The sequence below is a fragment of the Orycteropus afer genome, unplaced genomic scaffold (assembly GCF_000298275.1).
Source record: "Orycteropus afer afer isolate SDZICR_OR568_19922 unplaced genomic scaffold, OryAfe1.0 scaffold00367, whole genome shotgun sequence".
NCBI classification, from domain to species: Eukaryota; Metazoa; Chordata; class Mammalia; order Tubulidentata; family Orycteropodidae; genus Orycteropus; species Orycteropus afer.
This window is the reverse complement of record NW_006921954.1, coordinates 1,620,460-1,637,074: the sequence shown is the minus strand read 5'-3', so window position 1 is coordinate 1,637,074 and position 16,615 is coordinate 1,620,460. Positions and strand designations below refer to the sequence as shown.

The window sequence follows — 16,615 nt, the reverse complement described above, 5'->3', positions numbered from 1 at the left end:
AGTCAATGTTTTAGAAAGAACATGAGTCTTCCTTCTTACCCCTAACCATGAATAGCCTCCAACAAGTAGGAAAACAAACAGTACATACACTTCCTGGAAACAGTACCAGGGCATGAAGGCTGAGGAGGGTGAATAAAAAGCCCCAGGTGAAGAGTGGAAAATAACAGGAGACAAAATGAATCAAGCCCAGGAAGGACAGTGAGGAAGCCCTGCTGACATGGCAGCTACACAGAGCCGGGGAGGCTCTGACCATGGGGATACCTTGTGCTCCACACCCAGTAAGAGATGGCTGCTCCGCTGTCATTTTGGGCTAACTGAAGAGTGGTAGCAGAAACCTGAGGGACCCACTTCCTGTGGTACCCAGAGGTCAACCTGGAGGCTAGACATGGTAAAGCTACAATTCTCCTCCTTGCTAAACACCTCCCCTCCCACTGCTTAATCAGAGCTGGAACTAAGTGCCTTTGATGCAAACACCAAGCCAGAGGCCCATAAGCCAAAGGCTTGGCTGAGAGATGTGATTAACTTCGCCTGTCTGATATTGCTGACTGAATCCCTGGAAGGAGGTTCCTTGTGGTGATTAAGCCCATCCCTTAAAAACAGCACTGTATTGTATGAGGCCAAGTGGTCCCCTGGGTTCACAATCCAATGGCTCCAGGCCAACAGCAAAGCTTAATTAAACTCACTCACCAGACCCAGAATCACAAAACCACAAATGGCAGAGGCTAGAATTGGGGGCTTTTCCCTAATCATGTTAGCATTTAAAAGGTGACGCTGTGCCAGCCATGTTGTCCTCCACTCCTATGAGGTCTCCCACTCTCTCCACCATTTCCCCACTACAAACAGCTAATGCACATGCAATAATAACACCAATCTGTAACTTTACCTGTAAATAACCTCAATTCCAAACAATGTGTGAAATCAAGTTTGGTGGCAGGATACACACATATGTACCTGGTCACTGTCATTAAAATACAAAGTGGCCTTCCCTTTCACACAAACTGGGAAGGAAGAGTGGGAACAAGTGTCTGAGACACTATCTGTGTGACTTCAACTACTCTCACCCTGACCTTACAGAGAAATGCACTGCAGTGGAATATTTATGCAGTACTTTTGTAAAGGCGCCACATGGCCTTCCTCTGGGTTTTCCTATTCAGGTTGACTCAGCAAACAGATGTTTGAGAAACGTAAACCAGAGCCTTCACAGCTGCAGACATTTCAGAGAGGAATTCTTTAATAAAATCAATCCATTCTGTAAAGATATGAGAAATCATCAAACCCCTTTGGCCTCTTCTCCTCTGAATTAATGTTCTGGGAAAAAGAGGTCATTAAATCATCTCTCTTCTAAGAGAGACAAAGATCCCATTCACCCGCCTCTTTCAAACATCAATTAAGGACCAGGGTGGACTTGCTGAGGAAAGGGCATAAATTTAATCCTCAGGAGAAAACATCAGGTAACTTGGAAGAAAATAATCTCCATTTTCTTTGGTTTGCCACAGCTTGTTTCCTGCAAGTGTATACATATGTACATGTACACACACATACGCCACAAATGCCTTTTTATTTCCAACCTAAACTTGAGGATTTCCTGCACTCTTTACCTAATCCAATTCTCGGGCCAGAGTTTTTTTTTTTGTCATGTTTAGTTTTAAAGGAATTTACCAAAAAACAACTTCACTTTTATCAAGTATTCCCCAATCATTTCCCTCAGCTGCCCTCTAAACACTGGGTCCATTTTGGATTTGTGGACACCGGTGGAAGTGGTAATAAAGAAAATAGCAGGTAAAGAAGTTTTTAAACCACCAGGTCATTAGGTACCTTACTGAAAGAAGTATTTATCTGCCAGAGCACAAATTGAGCTTGCCAAATGAGGTCATTTCTTTAAAGCCCACGACTGGCAATTTGACTATGCTCACCGAGTTTGTGTTCATTGAGTTTAGCTGTTTGTTTTCTGCATCAAGAGAGAAGCTGCCCAACACAGTTGCTCTGCTCTCACAACATGACAAGGAAACCAGCACACCACTCTGCACTGGTACCTCCCAGGGGAAGGGCTAATCTCAGCCTATAAAGTCAATGTGAGTAACACACAACATTTGGAGACTCTGGTAAGCAGCATTTCAGGCTTCTCAAAAAATCATGACTGTCTGTCTAGGTAGCAATAAGATGAGGCCCAGACTTTAACTTCTCAGGTAGAGTTTTAGACAACATGAAAAATTAGACAGCAAGCCATCTACATTCCCTCTTCAATTCCATCTGTGCCTCACAACTTCCTAAGCATCTGAATGTAGACACAGAAAATGCATGCAACGTTTTTACACAGAAGCTCACTCTCTCTCTCTCTCACATACAGTGCCATAAAGAATCAGATATCCAGATTGTGTTCACATAACACTTAACTGTAGTACCTTGTATCTGCCCTTCTATCCAGTCATAGCTCCAAGAAGGAATTTGTGTTTTAACAAAGTAAAAGCATTGGCATGCCAAGCTGATTACCAGCAGGTGTGTCCTAAGGGCATGAACACACCTACAGGCAGGGGAATGAGAAGCCTCAGGATGTGGGTCTACCCGTGATTGTTACAGCTTTGGCTCTGGTTACACTGTACGTAATCAGCCAACTAAAGATGTTTGCACCAGGTTGGAGTCTGCCCTATGGAACTGCGGAAAGGCTGCCAGACTCTAATCCGGATTCTAGTCCCAACTCCACACCCTCCAAACAGTTCACAGAGCCCTCCCTTGTCCTACTCCCCACAACACAGGGGAGGAAAAGGAAGCCATTCTTATGCACTAATTACCTGTATGGAGGCCCCAAACTTCTCATTGCAGAGGCTGCACACAAGTGCCCACCGGCTGCTGGGGATATGCGAGACCTTGGTGATGGGTTCCATCTTTTCAGGGCTGCCAATGCTCACCTACAGGTCCAAGAAAGAGAGAGACAAAGGAGCTGTCAGACAGAAGCTGAAAATGGAAAGTAAAAACTTAAAAATCCATTACCTTCCTGCACCCCTCCTACCACACAAGTGTCACTGGACACTAACTCTGCAAGAACAAGCAAATCGTCAGAACAGACCACCAAGGGCCCCACTCTGAGACAAGAGCACTAGAGCATAGAACACACTCCCAGTACCCCATGCCCTCATGGACCCAGGAAATCTGTCCAATGCCAAGCATCCTCATTTGTGGGAACACCCAAATAACCAAATTTCACTCCTCATCTGAGTGGCAAAGACTCTTATGTATCAAGACAGTACAATCTACCATAACTTCTGGCCCACAGGAAGCGGTCAAGACTAAAAATACAATCTTAAATAGACTTAAAGAGGTTGTCAACAATGAAGTAAACATATTTTTAACATCTTGCTCACTAAAGAGAGCCATTCTTGTCAGTCAGAAAACATTACTGCATTCAAAGTGGGAAACTACCAAGAATAATGAGATGTGGTTTCTGCACTGGGCCCACGTCACTGAACTGCACCGTGTCAATGCCAAATCATGAGACTGGTTCCAAGACTCAAATCATGGCTGCCTCTTCTCAGCCTCAATCCAAACCTTCCCCATGTCATTTTCCTCAGGAGGGAAAATGCAGCAAAATCATACACCAAAAAATGCTGAAATATGAATCACAAATGATATTCTCAGAGTAAGCCAGGTAAATTAAATTAGTCAAGGTCTGGGACTTGAAATGAATTATACCAGACCTGAAATTTAAAAGGCTAAAGCTAAGTTAAGAATTTACATAAAAATCACAAACATGTGACCTAACCACGGTGGTACCACCTATAAGGCTCTCAAGACACAAAGATTTCCAGCTGATTCTTAGGGAAAGAGCCTGATCTGCTCCTGGAGTGTTTCAGGAAGGGGAAGGTTACCTGTACTGATACCTGAAGCTGAACACCACTAACCTAGAGTCCAGCTCACTGCTGCTCCCAGTAAACGTTTCCACAGATTTATATACCATGACAATATGATAGTATGTTTCAGATTCAGTTGAACAGAAAAAGAAATAGGCAGCAAATAAAAGATGTCTTTTTATTCATCGACTACATTTATGAATGGTTCCCCATAACCCCCCCCAAATCCAGTTAGAAGCTCCAACCTCCTGACCCAGGGTACTAGTAAGACCCACACCTACCTCAGGGATCCACAGAGCACAGCTGACGTGGACCCATTTGGTTCCACTACGGGTAGGTTTCATTGCTCCACCTTTCTTGGGACACAGCAAACACTTTGGCTGAACGCCCAGGGCACATGTCCGGCACAGCCAACTGCCCTCTGGCACCTTGAGGATTCCATAACAGGCCTGTGACACCACAACACATCCCCCAAGGAAAACAGAGAAACGATTTATTTTTCCAATTATTTCTACTTATTTGAAAACACCTACACAGATTTTAACACAACCATCACCAAAGTAGAGGTACCCCACGTCTACCTAGCTATGACCCTCTCCCCTCCAGGAAAAATGTCAGGCAGTCTGATAGTAACGCCCAGGAGGGGAGTGTGAAAAGGCGTGTCAGATTTAAAGACACAATACATATTTATTTAGCAGAGAGTGTTCCTGAAAACAGGTCTTTGGGGAGTGCAAATGATTTGTTCTTGGCTACTAACCGAAAAGCTGGTGGTTTGAACCCATTCAGAGAGGCACCTCTGAGGAAAGGCCTAGGAATCTACTTCTGAAAGATTACAGCTACTGAACACCCTGTGGACTACAGTTCCACTCCGACACTCACAGGGCCACCATGAGTCAGTCAACTTGATGGCAACAGGTTTAGTTTTTTGCTTTGTTTTATAACACCTGAGAACTTGGGGAGAGAAAGGTCTACCAAAAATCTGCTCTAATGTGTTGCTACAGAAACCCACCTATATATACCTTGTTTCCAAATACTGGGCAGTAAATCCTCAAAACACTCTATAGGACTAAGTGGGAGGAAGCTACTAGTCTCTGTTTGACTGATGGAGGTGGGGGCGGGGGGAGCACAAAGTGCATGAGTGGTGGAAGAGTGCAAAGCATTTGAGAAAACCCTCCCAAAACCATTAAGACAGGCAATGGAAATGGAAACAAACGAGCTTCTCTATTCCCTAGGCTAAGTGAACTCTACTATCTAGATCATAGAACTCTGCAGTGAACACAGATGAGGCACTCTAGACAGAATTTGGTCTCTTTAGCTGACACTTAAAACAAAGCCTGTTTTGCACATGATGGCAAATTACACCAAGAGGCAAAAACTACAGAAATCAAGGCTTTTATAACTCAAGTAACTTTGATGGCTTAAAGAGAAAAAAGGCTAAACATGTTAAATAAGTGAAGTAACAAAACCACCATGGTACCAGAAGCACATTCAGAGCCTTTTAAAAATCAAACTGCACAGAACTTTGTCCTTATATGAACTGAAAGTCAGGAAGTTGAGAGTCACAGTAACATAGCTCCAATTCTCCAGACAGAAAAAGCACAGCAACCTGAATATCCAAGACGCGCAGGAAACCACAAGGATGAGAGCTGAGTGAAATGAAGTAACCCTAAGACTGGCGCTTAGGAGGCAAAGCTGATGCCATGAATGAGCCACTGTCAACACACATTTACTGGAAAACAAAACTCTGAATGGAACTACATGCCACTATTAAAGGTTTCAGATAGGAAAAGTGGCTGTATATTACCTGTATCAGTGCACAGGCAGTCTAGAGGAAGTCACATTTGAAAATTAAAATAAAAACTAGAAAAGCAGTTCTAAGCTAATTAAAAAGATTAACTAAAGGATGCCATAAAGACAAGCCACAAAGAACTTCTCAGAAGAAAAATGAAGTGAATGTTAAGGGGAAAAAAAGAAAAAAAACAATGTAGTATGGCAGGAAGAACAGGGGAGGGTATATCCAGAGCCCCTGAGTTCCAATTCCAACTGTTACTAACCTACTGTGTGACCCAAATAGCCTTCACCCCAACTATCATATAAAATAGGGGGTTTGACTAGCAGTTTTCAAGTTTTTAGTAGAAGCATCCTTTTCTTCAAATAAAAGTTTTCACCAGAAAAAATAAAAACATACATTAAATGGCTGGAAAAAGACTGAAAAGTCATCCAAGTAAATACTCATCCAGTGACAAAAAAGAGCATCAGTGGTAGTCACCATGATAGTGTCACAATAAAACCACTAAAGCCATTCTCCATTATCCTAAGGAAACCTCAAAGTCTGAAAACTCAGAGCTTCGATGGGCTACAACATGACTAAAGCAAGAGATTATGGTCTCAAGTCTCTTCCTCAAGAGGAACTGGGAAAATGGCTCAACTGGGAGTCTTCAGTTAGAAGAAAGCCCAACAGGTAGACATGTTTATAAGGAAGATGATAAGAGTGTCAACTGAGTCAAACTTCCCAAAAGGTCACCTAAGCAACTATCCACACAGGTCTCTTTTAAGTCTTTTTAAATCTCAGCATCAATAGGTGAACTCAAAGAAAGTACCTCAGAATAGCCTTTTAAATCAGAGGAGTGAACTGTAGACCTGTGACTCCACACATATCCAAATTACTTCATTATTGCATTAAAAAATAAATAAAAGCAGTAAAAGACTGAGCAGGCACAAACTTTTTAAATTGCCTAGGGCCCATACTTACTGAAGTCAAAGGATTTAGCTTTCTACACACAGCATTAAGGACAGTTAACGACCTTCAAGAAAAGGGGCCTCTTACCTCTCTGTTCAAGGGATTTTTTCCCCAGTGTTCTTAATGCCTAAACTCAAGGTGTCACAAAAGGACAGAGGGGACTAATGTATTCTTTTTCAATAAACCTGACTTCTATAGACAGAAGAAAAACACTCAATGAAGAAGGAAGATTTCCACAGATTACCACAGTAAAAGCAGCAAGAAATACTGTAAATAATACTTATAAAAAGCTATTTGGTACAGGGAGATTTTGTTGAAAAAGCACATTTCTTTAAATCACCAAGGAGAGTGGAAAAACGGACCCCATTAGGAGAAAGAATCCTTACACTCCCCACTGGCAAATGGGCTCACAACCCCGGGTGGTCTCTGAGCCACGCTCCCTGCATACCTGGTGCACACAGATGTTGCATTTGTCACAGAACACCATCTCGTTGCCGTCCTCACCATCGGGCGACTGGCAAACATCACACACAACATCTTCATCATATTCAATCCCCAATCCTTCTTCAGTCTCAATAGCATGGTTCATATTGTCATAGCATCGCTGTTCAAATTCTTCCAGGACCCTTTCCATGGTGTATTCATCTAATTCAGGCATTCCTGAAGGAAAAGTACCACAAAACCCATTTTAATATACCCATATTAATAAATATTACAATAAATGTTGCTAGCTGCCATCAAGTCAGCTCCAACACATGGCAATTTATTTACACTTATAAATAAATAATTTTATAATACACAAATAATATTATAAATCAATCCATCCCTGGGTACCACAACTACTTTCCATCAAACGTCTCTCAGACCATCCAAGGAATGATCTGCATATTAAAAGGCAGAAACCGTTTTCCATACAACAGTTTGTTCCTATGGTTAGGCACTAAAGGTATGGTACAATCAATAGAAAAGTAAAAGAAATCCCAAAATGGCTCTAGGATATTAAGGACATATACAATTAATTGTCACTTTACTGTAATTATTGCACATAATGACTAACATGTAAGTGACTCCAAAACCAAACCACGTATTATGGTTTTGTTCTTTCGTTCTTTTTTCTTTTCAACATAAAAACATTCCTCTCATGGTACTTAAAACAGTGCTCTCAAAACAGAATTCAATGTGAGCCCTTGGATGTTGTTAACTGGCTTATCCCTCTTTACTCTCTCAATTCTACCAAGTTGCAATGCATAGTTAATCAGATGCATGGAAATGTCTGAAGCAAAGGAGACAGTTTATTGTGAATCAAATACAATTTTTTGCAACAGTGATCAAAATAAATTTCAAGTGGTTATTGTGGTTATAGCTAGTAAGCAGAATCCTAAGACTTTTATGTTTTTTTCTATTTATGAATATTTTCCAAGTTCCCTACAATGAAAATACTTGTGCAGAGGGGATAACAAGTTATTAAAAAATGCTCAAATAGGACATTTAAAAAGCAACAACAATGGATATGGCCTTAAAGCCAACAACATCCTTTAAGCCTTATCACGAATTTCAAAGCTGTCACATTAACTCCTCAAGTTCTTAGAAATTAAAACATATTAGGGCCAACACCATGAGATGAGCCCTAAACATATTCAAAAAAGCCACCCACCAACCATCTCAAACTCTCTTGCAATTATGAGACAGTATCTGCAAGGCTTGGCACTTTCATCCCAATTTCTCCCTCAGTTTTGAGAACACCACTGGCTCTGAAAAGGTAACACAATGCCCTATAACTTTTTTTTTTTTTTTTTTTTCAAACAATTGAAAAAAGACCACTAACACGTAAGACAAAAGTCTTCAAGCATGTGTTTAAGTTATTAGGTGTACAGTTGCATAATTTCTTCCACTATAATATTTAGCAATATTTTTAAACCTGATGAGTTAGCATAGTACTTATTTTTAAAACCATTCACAAATGCCCCAAGTATCTTGGCTGTATCCTCTGACTTAACACAGGACACCTAGAGCCAGTCAACTACATTACACTAGTCTTTAGGAAGCTGCTTACAAAGTAAAACTTATAACCTATGAAGATGACAACACTCGGCTCAGTCTACATTTGGGACCACTGTTATTCCCTCAACTGGTCAAGAAGCATCATGGCAAGACAACAAAAAGCATCTATCAGATTGCAGACCCTGGGCTAGACTCCATGGATGATATAAAGAAATGACACAGTCTTGGCCTTTCAGGGCTGGAGAATTTATCACCAAGTACTTACTATGTGCTACACTGAGTGCTGCTAACCAAAAGGTTGGCAGTTTGAACCCACCAGTGGCTCTATGGGAGAAAGACCTGGCAATCTACTTCCACAAAGATACAGCCTAGGAAACCCTATGGGGCAGTTCTACTCTGTCATATAGGGACAGTATGTGTTGGAATCGATTTGACAGTACACAACAAATTGTATATGGAGCCCTGAGTAGTACAAATAACTAATGGGCTCCATTGCTAACCAAAAGTTTAGAAATTTGAGTCCATTCAGAGCCACCTAAGAAGAAAGGTCTGGCAATCTACTTCTGAAAAATCAGCCACTGAAAACCTTACAGAGCACAGTTCTGCTCTGACATACATGGGGGTCATTAAAAGGTGGAGTCCAAGGCAACAGTGTTTTATAGATTGCAAATACTAGCCTGTACCACCACTTCATCACCCTGGGCCCACGACACACAATGCTAATTAATACTCACAGTCTCTCACCCCGAGCCCAGACTTGACTTCATAGTCATTCTTGTTACAACACTCAAGGCAACCTTTAGCACTTAGAAGTGGCCTGTAATATGAGACTTATGTGCTATTCTGGTCTCGACATAGTGAGATGCAAGTAATTGAGGTACAGAAGCTCCAACTTCTATGTACAAAAATATGAATCACTTACAGAAAACAGACTGTGATGGACAGAGTACTCAGCTAAGGTAAAGCTTCCCTGAAGGAAAGCCAAGACAGAGATAAGCAGGTGAGTAGAAAAAGCACTCCAGGTTTGGAAGAGGACTTCAGGAAAATTACTGAAGTGAAACACAAGTAATGAGTTTGGAAAAGAGTGAGCTTGGCTAGAGTGGAGTTCATTTTGAGAAATGACAGGTCACAGCTGAAGAAGAAAATTTAAGTGGTATCGTAGGAAAAAAACAAAACATTAGAGTAGGAAATTGTGTGGCCTGACTCTTCTGTGACCTAGGAGAATTCACTTAATTTCTCTGGATGGCAGTTCCCCAAGGTCAATGAATGAGTGATTAAATCAGTCCATCGAAGTTCATGGCATCTGGGCCACTCGGAGTCCTGCTTCCATCCCAGATCCAAAGAAGACATCCTGCCTCAGTCCCAGCACTCTTGTCTGCTGAGCCACATGCAGGCTTTGAGTCCATCTGAACACATATGCCATCTTCAAACAAGCTGGTATCTAAAAAAGAGCTCCTTCTAAGACTAACTGAAGCTATGATGGAGTTAGCTTCACCTAGCAAAGGGGAGATTTTACTATTCACCTACATGCCTAAATAGGTCCCTGGGTTTTGCAAATGGTTTGAGAAAGATGTATGGTTCGAACCCATGCAGGGGTGCCACAGAAGAAAGGCCTGGTGATCTGCTTCCATAAAAATTACAGCCAAGAAAACTCTAGAGAGCACAGTTCTATTCTGTAACACATGGGTCTCCTTGAATTGGCAACAGGTTTGATTGTTGTTTTTCTTTTTTAATATATACCTCTTTTGTGAAATGCTGCATTACATAATAAAATACATAGTCTCTTACCCATCTCTTTAAATTCTTCATTGGTCAGTTCCAGCCACGCAGCATCCATGTCATTGAGGTCATAACGACACACACTGTCAGCCAGTGTTCGGATATCCACGTAGCCCAACTCTGGAGGTTCAGAGCCCGACGAGACAATGTATTTCTTAGGCCTGATGAACATGAGGGACTTCTCTTCAGACACGACCCTACTTCACAAGAACATAGGGCAGCCAGGTTACCCTTTATGCCACATAAAAGGAAATTTGTGAGAAGGCCCCAGGTGCAGTTTCCTACTTCAAACCTCAAAAACCCATGTCGTCACCCAAAAACCACCATAGGAGTAACCCAGATTAATAAAAGACATAAGTTTAAAGCCTTAATGTCACTGTTAATAAAACTCTAACTAGAAGTTAAAGCCACTTAATATGGAAATAAATACAAGTCATAACATGGCAAAAGTCTTCAAACCCAGCTGCTCTGCCTCTTAGTTTCTTAGGACACCACCATGCCGTACATTCTCTAAGGCAGTGGTTTCTCTGGCCTGCTGGCAACACCAAAAAACACTGACCCCCAAGTGTCAAGGGCTACCCATTAAGTCACTTTCCATTAGTCAGGCCTGCCTATCTCTGTTGCAGGCTGTTAGAACCAGACGATCCAACAACACCAAGCTCTGAAGAGAACATCCAAAGAGGCTAGAGCAGCCACATGAGCCACAAGCAGGGCCATATGCAGCAGGGCAGTAGGGAACTGCAGAAGAACCCTGTCAATACTGATCTTAAAAATAAAGAGGGAAAGAAAATCAAGTCTTGGCCATTACTAAGAAATCCAAGAATCAGACAGTCACAGAAGTAGAGCACATTCATGGACAGGCACATGCTCTCCTTCAAATGCTGTGCTCACCCACAGCCTGCTATCACCCAGAGAAGTACTTCCCACCTCATTGCACTCAAAACCAATGATAGCACATGACAAGTTCAAATATCTCTCTACTTAGACTGAAGAGCCCTCGTCCTAAGAATCAGAGGCCCACATGCTAACAAAGTTCCTCCACATCTATGTGTTGCAACAAACTATGTTAACACCAACAAGCTGCCCAAATACTTTGTCACAGTATTCCCATCACTCTTATAATAACAGAATGATTTTAGCTAAACTACTCTGAAATGGGCAAACTAGAAATTGATTTCTCCTACTCAGCCAAGGGCAGAGCTTCAGCTCAAAACTTCCATGAATTGTGCAAATTCTTAGGCCTTTTTTCCTAGGCTCCTAAATGACTAAATGACTGAGCAAGTAATTTCTGCATCAGTGCTGCGAATGCTGAAAAAGCTGGTGCTATAGCTCAGATACAGCCTCTAAGGTAAAAATACACTTGTTCATCCTGCAGAGTCTAGTTAAAAAGCTCTCTGCTGATGATTCTAACCTGTGGAGGCCATCCTAGGCGCTTCTGATTTATCATTTAAGCCTGCATATTAATGATGGACTGTAGTGAGATATGGACATCTTTCTTATCTAGCCACTGGATAGAATTCCCCAGTAAAATGACAACTATCAAAATCAATCATCTCAAATGCCTGAAGAGACACAAAAGGAGTGAGGGAGGAGAAGTAAATTCAGTCCATACCCAGCAATGGTAAGAGAAACCACTTTAGAAAACAGACAGGTGACAACACAGCAGTGAAGAAATGAGCAAACCGGATCCAGCCATGTTATGAGGGGCATCAATGAGTACCCGTCTTTCAGAGAATGTTAATGGGTCAAGTGACTTGTAAGTAAATCCAGAGGAAACACTTCAAAAACAATTGGTAAAAAACCCATCCATAAGAAAACTCACCAAATAAATTTCTCCTCTACAATCCCCCTTGCCGCGTAATCTGTGTTGCTCCAAAGGTGGAGTCAACCACTACAGAAGCTGAGAAGCTGCCCTTCTTGGTTCCCAGACACTTCTCCAGTAAAACCCCTCTCTAGATTATGAATGATCAGGGCGAAGAGGCAAGTACAAGAAGAGAAAGCAGCCATGTGAGCATCCAGTTTTCCCTTCCCCAGCCAGTCCCTTTCCAGAGTGTCTTAGAACATGCCCTCTTAAGAGAGTAGCACTTTCCCAAGATAGCTATAAAGCTACGTTCAGAGGTCCATGGCCCTCAAAAATCACTACCTTTGAGCCTGAGGTGTGTTTCTCCTGTTATTTCTATTTCCACTTGTGACCTCATATTATTTTCCTGCTAACTCAAAAATTGGTCTTCTCAGGAACAATTTATCTACCCTGGCTGTTAGGAAAGAAAAGAAAGGAGGGGAGAGCCAGCACCTCTTTCCTCGGGATATTTTCTACCTGGCCACAGGCTGAGGGATGGTCCCGGGGCTCACTGGCACCTGGACCCCTTTCTCCCACTCCTGCCTCCACGGATCTGCCAACACATAGTACTCATCCGGGTTCAGCTGGTAGGAGTCATGCAACTTCATAGCGGTGATCAGGTCTGTCCTAAACACCTGGAAAGGGAGAGAAAGGGACACTGACATTTGGTATTTACATTCTTATCAGGGCATTGGCAGCTGCAGGGTAACCATGGTGCTGCCATGTAACAAGGTCACTGTATCAACATAAAACTCGTCTAATCTATTACAGGAAAACACTTAGCCTGACATGCCTTTTACCTTACTAAGGCTCAAGGGTGGCACCAACAGATCACTGCCCTCTCATTCCCTCAGTCAACAAGACAGAGCAGGGTCTACAATAAGACCACCAACAACAACTACAAAAACAAAACCTACCTAGAGTTCCTTCTCTGAAAAACTTCTAAGAACTCTCAAGTTACCAAGAGGACTACTGAAAATACAAACCTGAAAATCTTCAAAGGAAGACATTTCACTCAAAGGTGCTCATTTGGTAAATGCTAAAAATAAAAATAAAACGCCACTAACCATATAACAACGTCAAGCCAAAACCTTCTATAACCACCAGTGCTTCTTCTATATTTTGCTCAGTTCAACACTCACTCAAATTTCCACCACCCACCTCCTGCCTCCCGGGGCACCAGGGCTGATGGCAAACTGCTGGGGAGGTCAAGGTTCTAGTTGGCTAGTGCCAGGCAAAAGTACCAGCCTGGAAAAAGTCTGGGAGAGAAGTAATAACAGATGGCTGGAGGGGCAAGTCAGAGGGCAGTATAGCAAAGAATGTCTTGTTTACACACCTTCAGTGGCATAACTCCAATATGGGAAGTGGTATTTGTGGGGAGAAGAGATGGTTAAAAAAAAAAAAAAAAAAGGAAAGGAAAAGATGCCACTCCCCTCTCCCCACCCCTGCCATAAAATAAGACAAATCCACAAGACTCAAACGTACCCCTCTGCCAAGAGAGCTACTCAATTCCTCATCTGAGGCCAAAGAAGAAAACCACAGGAAAGGCAGCCCTCCCCGTGTCTGCCCCTCTGCAGACTCATCAGCCTGTGGCATCCATGGAAAACAAGGCCCAAGCAGAGGCAGACTCGGGCGAGCACAGCCCCGTCCACAGCCGGCTGCACACCCAGCTCCCTCTCCAGCCTGTCCTCAGCCCACTCATGTCTGAGGGCTACATGAGGAAGCTCTGACCTTGGCATTCGCACTGGCCAAAAGTTGTGTTTGGCACAGAGTGAGCCTGCATCTGTAAGCTACATTCTCTGTTTACACAAGTCACAATGCTGAACTCTCTTTTCTCAGGACAGGGAGTTCTTTCTTGTGCTGCTAAGCACCATTCACATTATATGCCTGCTAATAGGTCCATATTTGTTTTTCCTAGTGGCTTTTCAAGGTAGTGATCACTTTGAAAAACTTCACCATAATAAAATCTGAGGCAGTGTCTGAATAAAAAGGTGGTTTCTCTAGCCTGCCATTTCTGACACTGGCTGTTTGCCAGCACACCACTCCACATTTCTAAAGTACCAAGGACAAGCAAGAGCCTGGCCATCTACCTTCATAAAGTAATGAATAGGATTAGGCTCCCTGAAGCAGGTGCCCACTTTAACTTCACAGTCATCCTTTCACAGTCCACACAGACAAAAACTCTTTTAAAACCTAAGTCATAGGTCTATATCTTCAATAAGCAAATCAGTTAAAAAGATATTCCAGCTAAGTTTTAAAATTAAATAAATAAATAAGAAAAGGAATCTGCCAAAGAAGGAAAATCAAACTGAAGCAAAGAGATGAGAAAAGGCACACACCCAGCCCCAATCCTTTACTCAAAGGCACAAATGAAAGATTGGTCACAAATTCAAACAGATGCCCTCAAGTAGACCCGTAGGTCCCAAAGGTTTGGCAGAGTTCAACATTAGTGCTTTAAGTATGAAGTAATGTTAACTGGGGACTGAATTCAGAAACATGTCAGGGGCAAGGCAGGCATGGAAGGGTGGCAGGGGCATACAGAAGAAATAAAAAAAAGAAGCAGAGACATTCCAATGCCAGAAAAAAGGAAGGTTCAAAAGGACAAAAGGCCTAGAATAAATCAAGGTGACAACAAGGCCACCTTCCTGTGAACATCTGATCTAATGTTTGTGTGTCTCCTGGATAGTTTTCTATAATTCTAAAGGATGTAGCCTGCCTCCTCAGAGGATGCTTTTCCACAGCTAAATGATCACTCATTCCTCAACACAGCACCCTCTTGGCCTCCCATCACCATCTCAGAACCATGTAAGGTCTGCCCCAGCCCCACCATTACAGAAGGAGGCTGTCTTTGAAGGCATTCAGCTAAGTGGCAGCACAAGACCAAGTGGTTTAACAAAACCCATAACCTGCTTGCTTGAAAAATAAAATAAATTCATTTTCTTCACTGATTTAAATCCTCAGGACCCAGCAAAGGTTTTCAAAGAGAACAATCTCAGGATCAATCAACAAAGGCCAGCAAAGAGAAGTGCACTTAAAAACAATTGAGAGAGAGAAAGGGAAGTGGAGAGAGGTAAATAAATAACAGTAACAAAATGTGGTGGAACAGGAGGGGTATGTAAGATGAGAAACAAATTAGGAAAGAAGGGGGAAAAGCCTAAAGCATAATCCCCAAAACAAAACTCCCAGAACAATATTGGGTTGTTGCCAAATAAGCCACAAATGCATGGCTAAAACTAACTTGAGGCTGGCAGTGACTGGCAGCAGCGGAACTCGCTGATCTCCTAGGCAGAGGGTTGTTGGGAGCCAGTGAAGATGGAACAGAAAAGGAGAAAAAAATATAATTAATAATAGCTAACATTTACCAAGCACTTTTTATATGCCAGGAATTATCTGCATGCTTTGTGTGTATTAACCTGTATGTGTTAACCCACTTACTCCTCACAAGACTCCTATGAGGTATATACCTGTGTTATCCCCCCATCTTACAGATCTGGAAACCAAGGCAGCAAAAGGTTCAGTATCTTACCCAAGAGTGCAAGGATAGATGTCTATCAGCCAGGTGAGTATGTCAGTAGTATATGCTCATGCACGCACACACATTACACGCAGTCACACAAGCACTTAGGAAATACCTCCGAAGGCTTTCGATCTTCATGTCTGGAACATGAGCTTCTCCTGTGCTGGGATCTGGAATTCTGGGACCAAGTAGTTGACAGGCCTACAGAGACAAATATCCAAACAGAAACAATTAAACACTGCACAGATCACTGAGTGTTCACATGGCCCTGTTTTGTTTTTATCCAAATTCATTCAGGCTCTTCTCAGTGCTGAACAAGTGATGTCCAAGCCTTCTCTCTGGTAGAACTTCTCCACACTCACTTATTGTTTAAACAGTCATCTCCCAAAGCAGGCCCAACAAGCTCTCAGCTCTGTTCACGGTTCAGTAACGCTATGTCCTAGGTACAGCACACATGAAGAGAAAGGACAATAAGGCTACTGCTGGTGGAACCTTCATCTGTAAGCCTGCACTTCATAAGCAGTTTAATCTCTCATTTTGGTAAATACAAACCAGAAATCATTTTACTGACTTTTCATTAAGCCTTCTAAATGCTAGGATCATTATGCTAAATCCCAACCCACCTTCAACACATAAAAGCAATTTGCATTCCCTAGAACAGGGAACCTCAGACTTGTGGTGGAGTCAGCCTAAAGTGTTATGGCCAAATAACCTTTTAAAAGTGGCTACTCCAAAGAGAAGAGCGATCAGCCAAGGGGCAGTTTAAACATAGGTACTGAAACAAGGCGGGCTTGTGCTTACTCACTGATCTGCACTGAACACTTTCCCTTGTTACCCTCCCAAAAGGGACCGGGTCTCCGGGAGCTAGGTAAGCCCGGGCGGGCTTGTGCTTA

General features: G+C 42.4%; 1 protein-coding gene across 1 annotated transcript in view; it reads right to left on the bottom strand.

Moving 5' to 3' along the window:
* Positions 1 to 16,615, bottom strand: part of JADE1 (jade family PHD finger 1) — a 63,186-nt gene that overhangs the window by 11,185 nt on the left and 35,386 nt on the right. Inside the window, exons 3-8 of the mRNA XM_042782553.1 lie at positions 15,838 to 15,923; positions 12,683 to 12,840; positions 10,375 to 10,565; positions 7,034 to 7,245; positions 4,127 to 4,294; positions 2,790 to 2,906 (exon numbers count right to left, since the gene is read on the bottom strand). Coding sequence (XP_042638487.1) covers positions 2,790 to 2,906; positions 4,127 to 4,294; positions 7,034 to 7,245; positions 10,375 to 10,565; positions 12,683 to 12,840; positions 15,838 to 15,923 — 932 coding nt within the window. The remainder of the gene's footprint in view (positions 1 to 2,789; positions 2,907 to 4,126; positions 4,295 to 7,033; positions 7,246 to 10,374; positions 10,566 to 12,682; positions 12,841 to 15,837; positions 15,924 to 16,615) is intronic.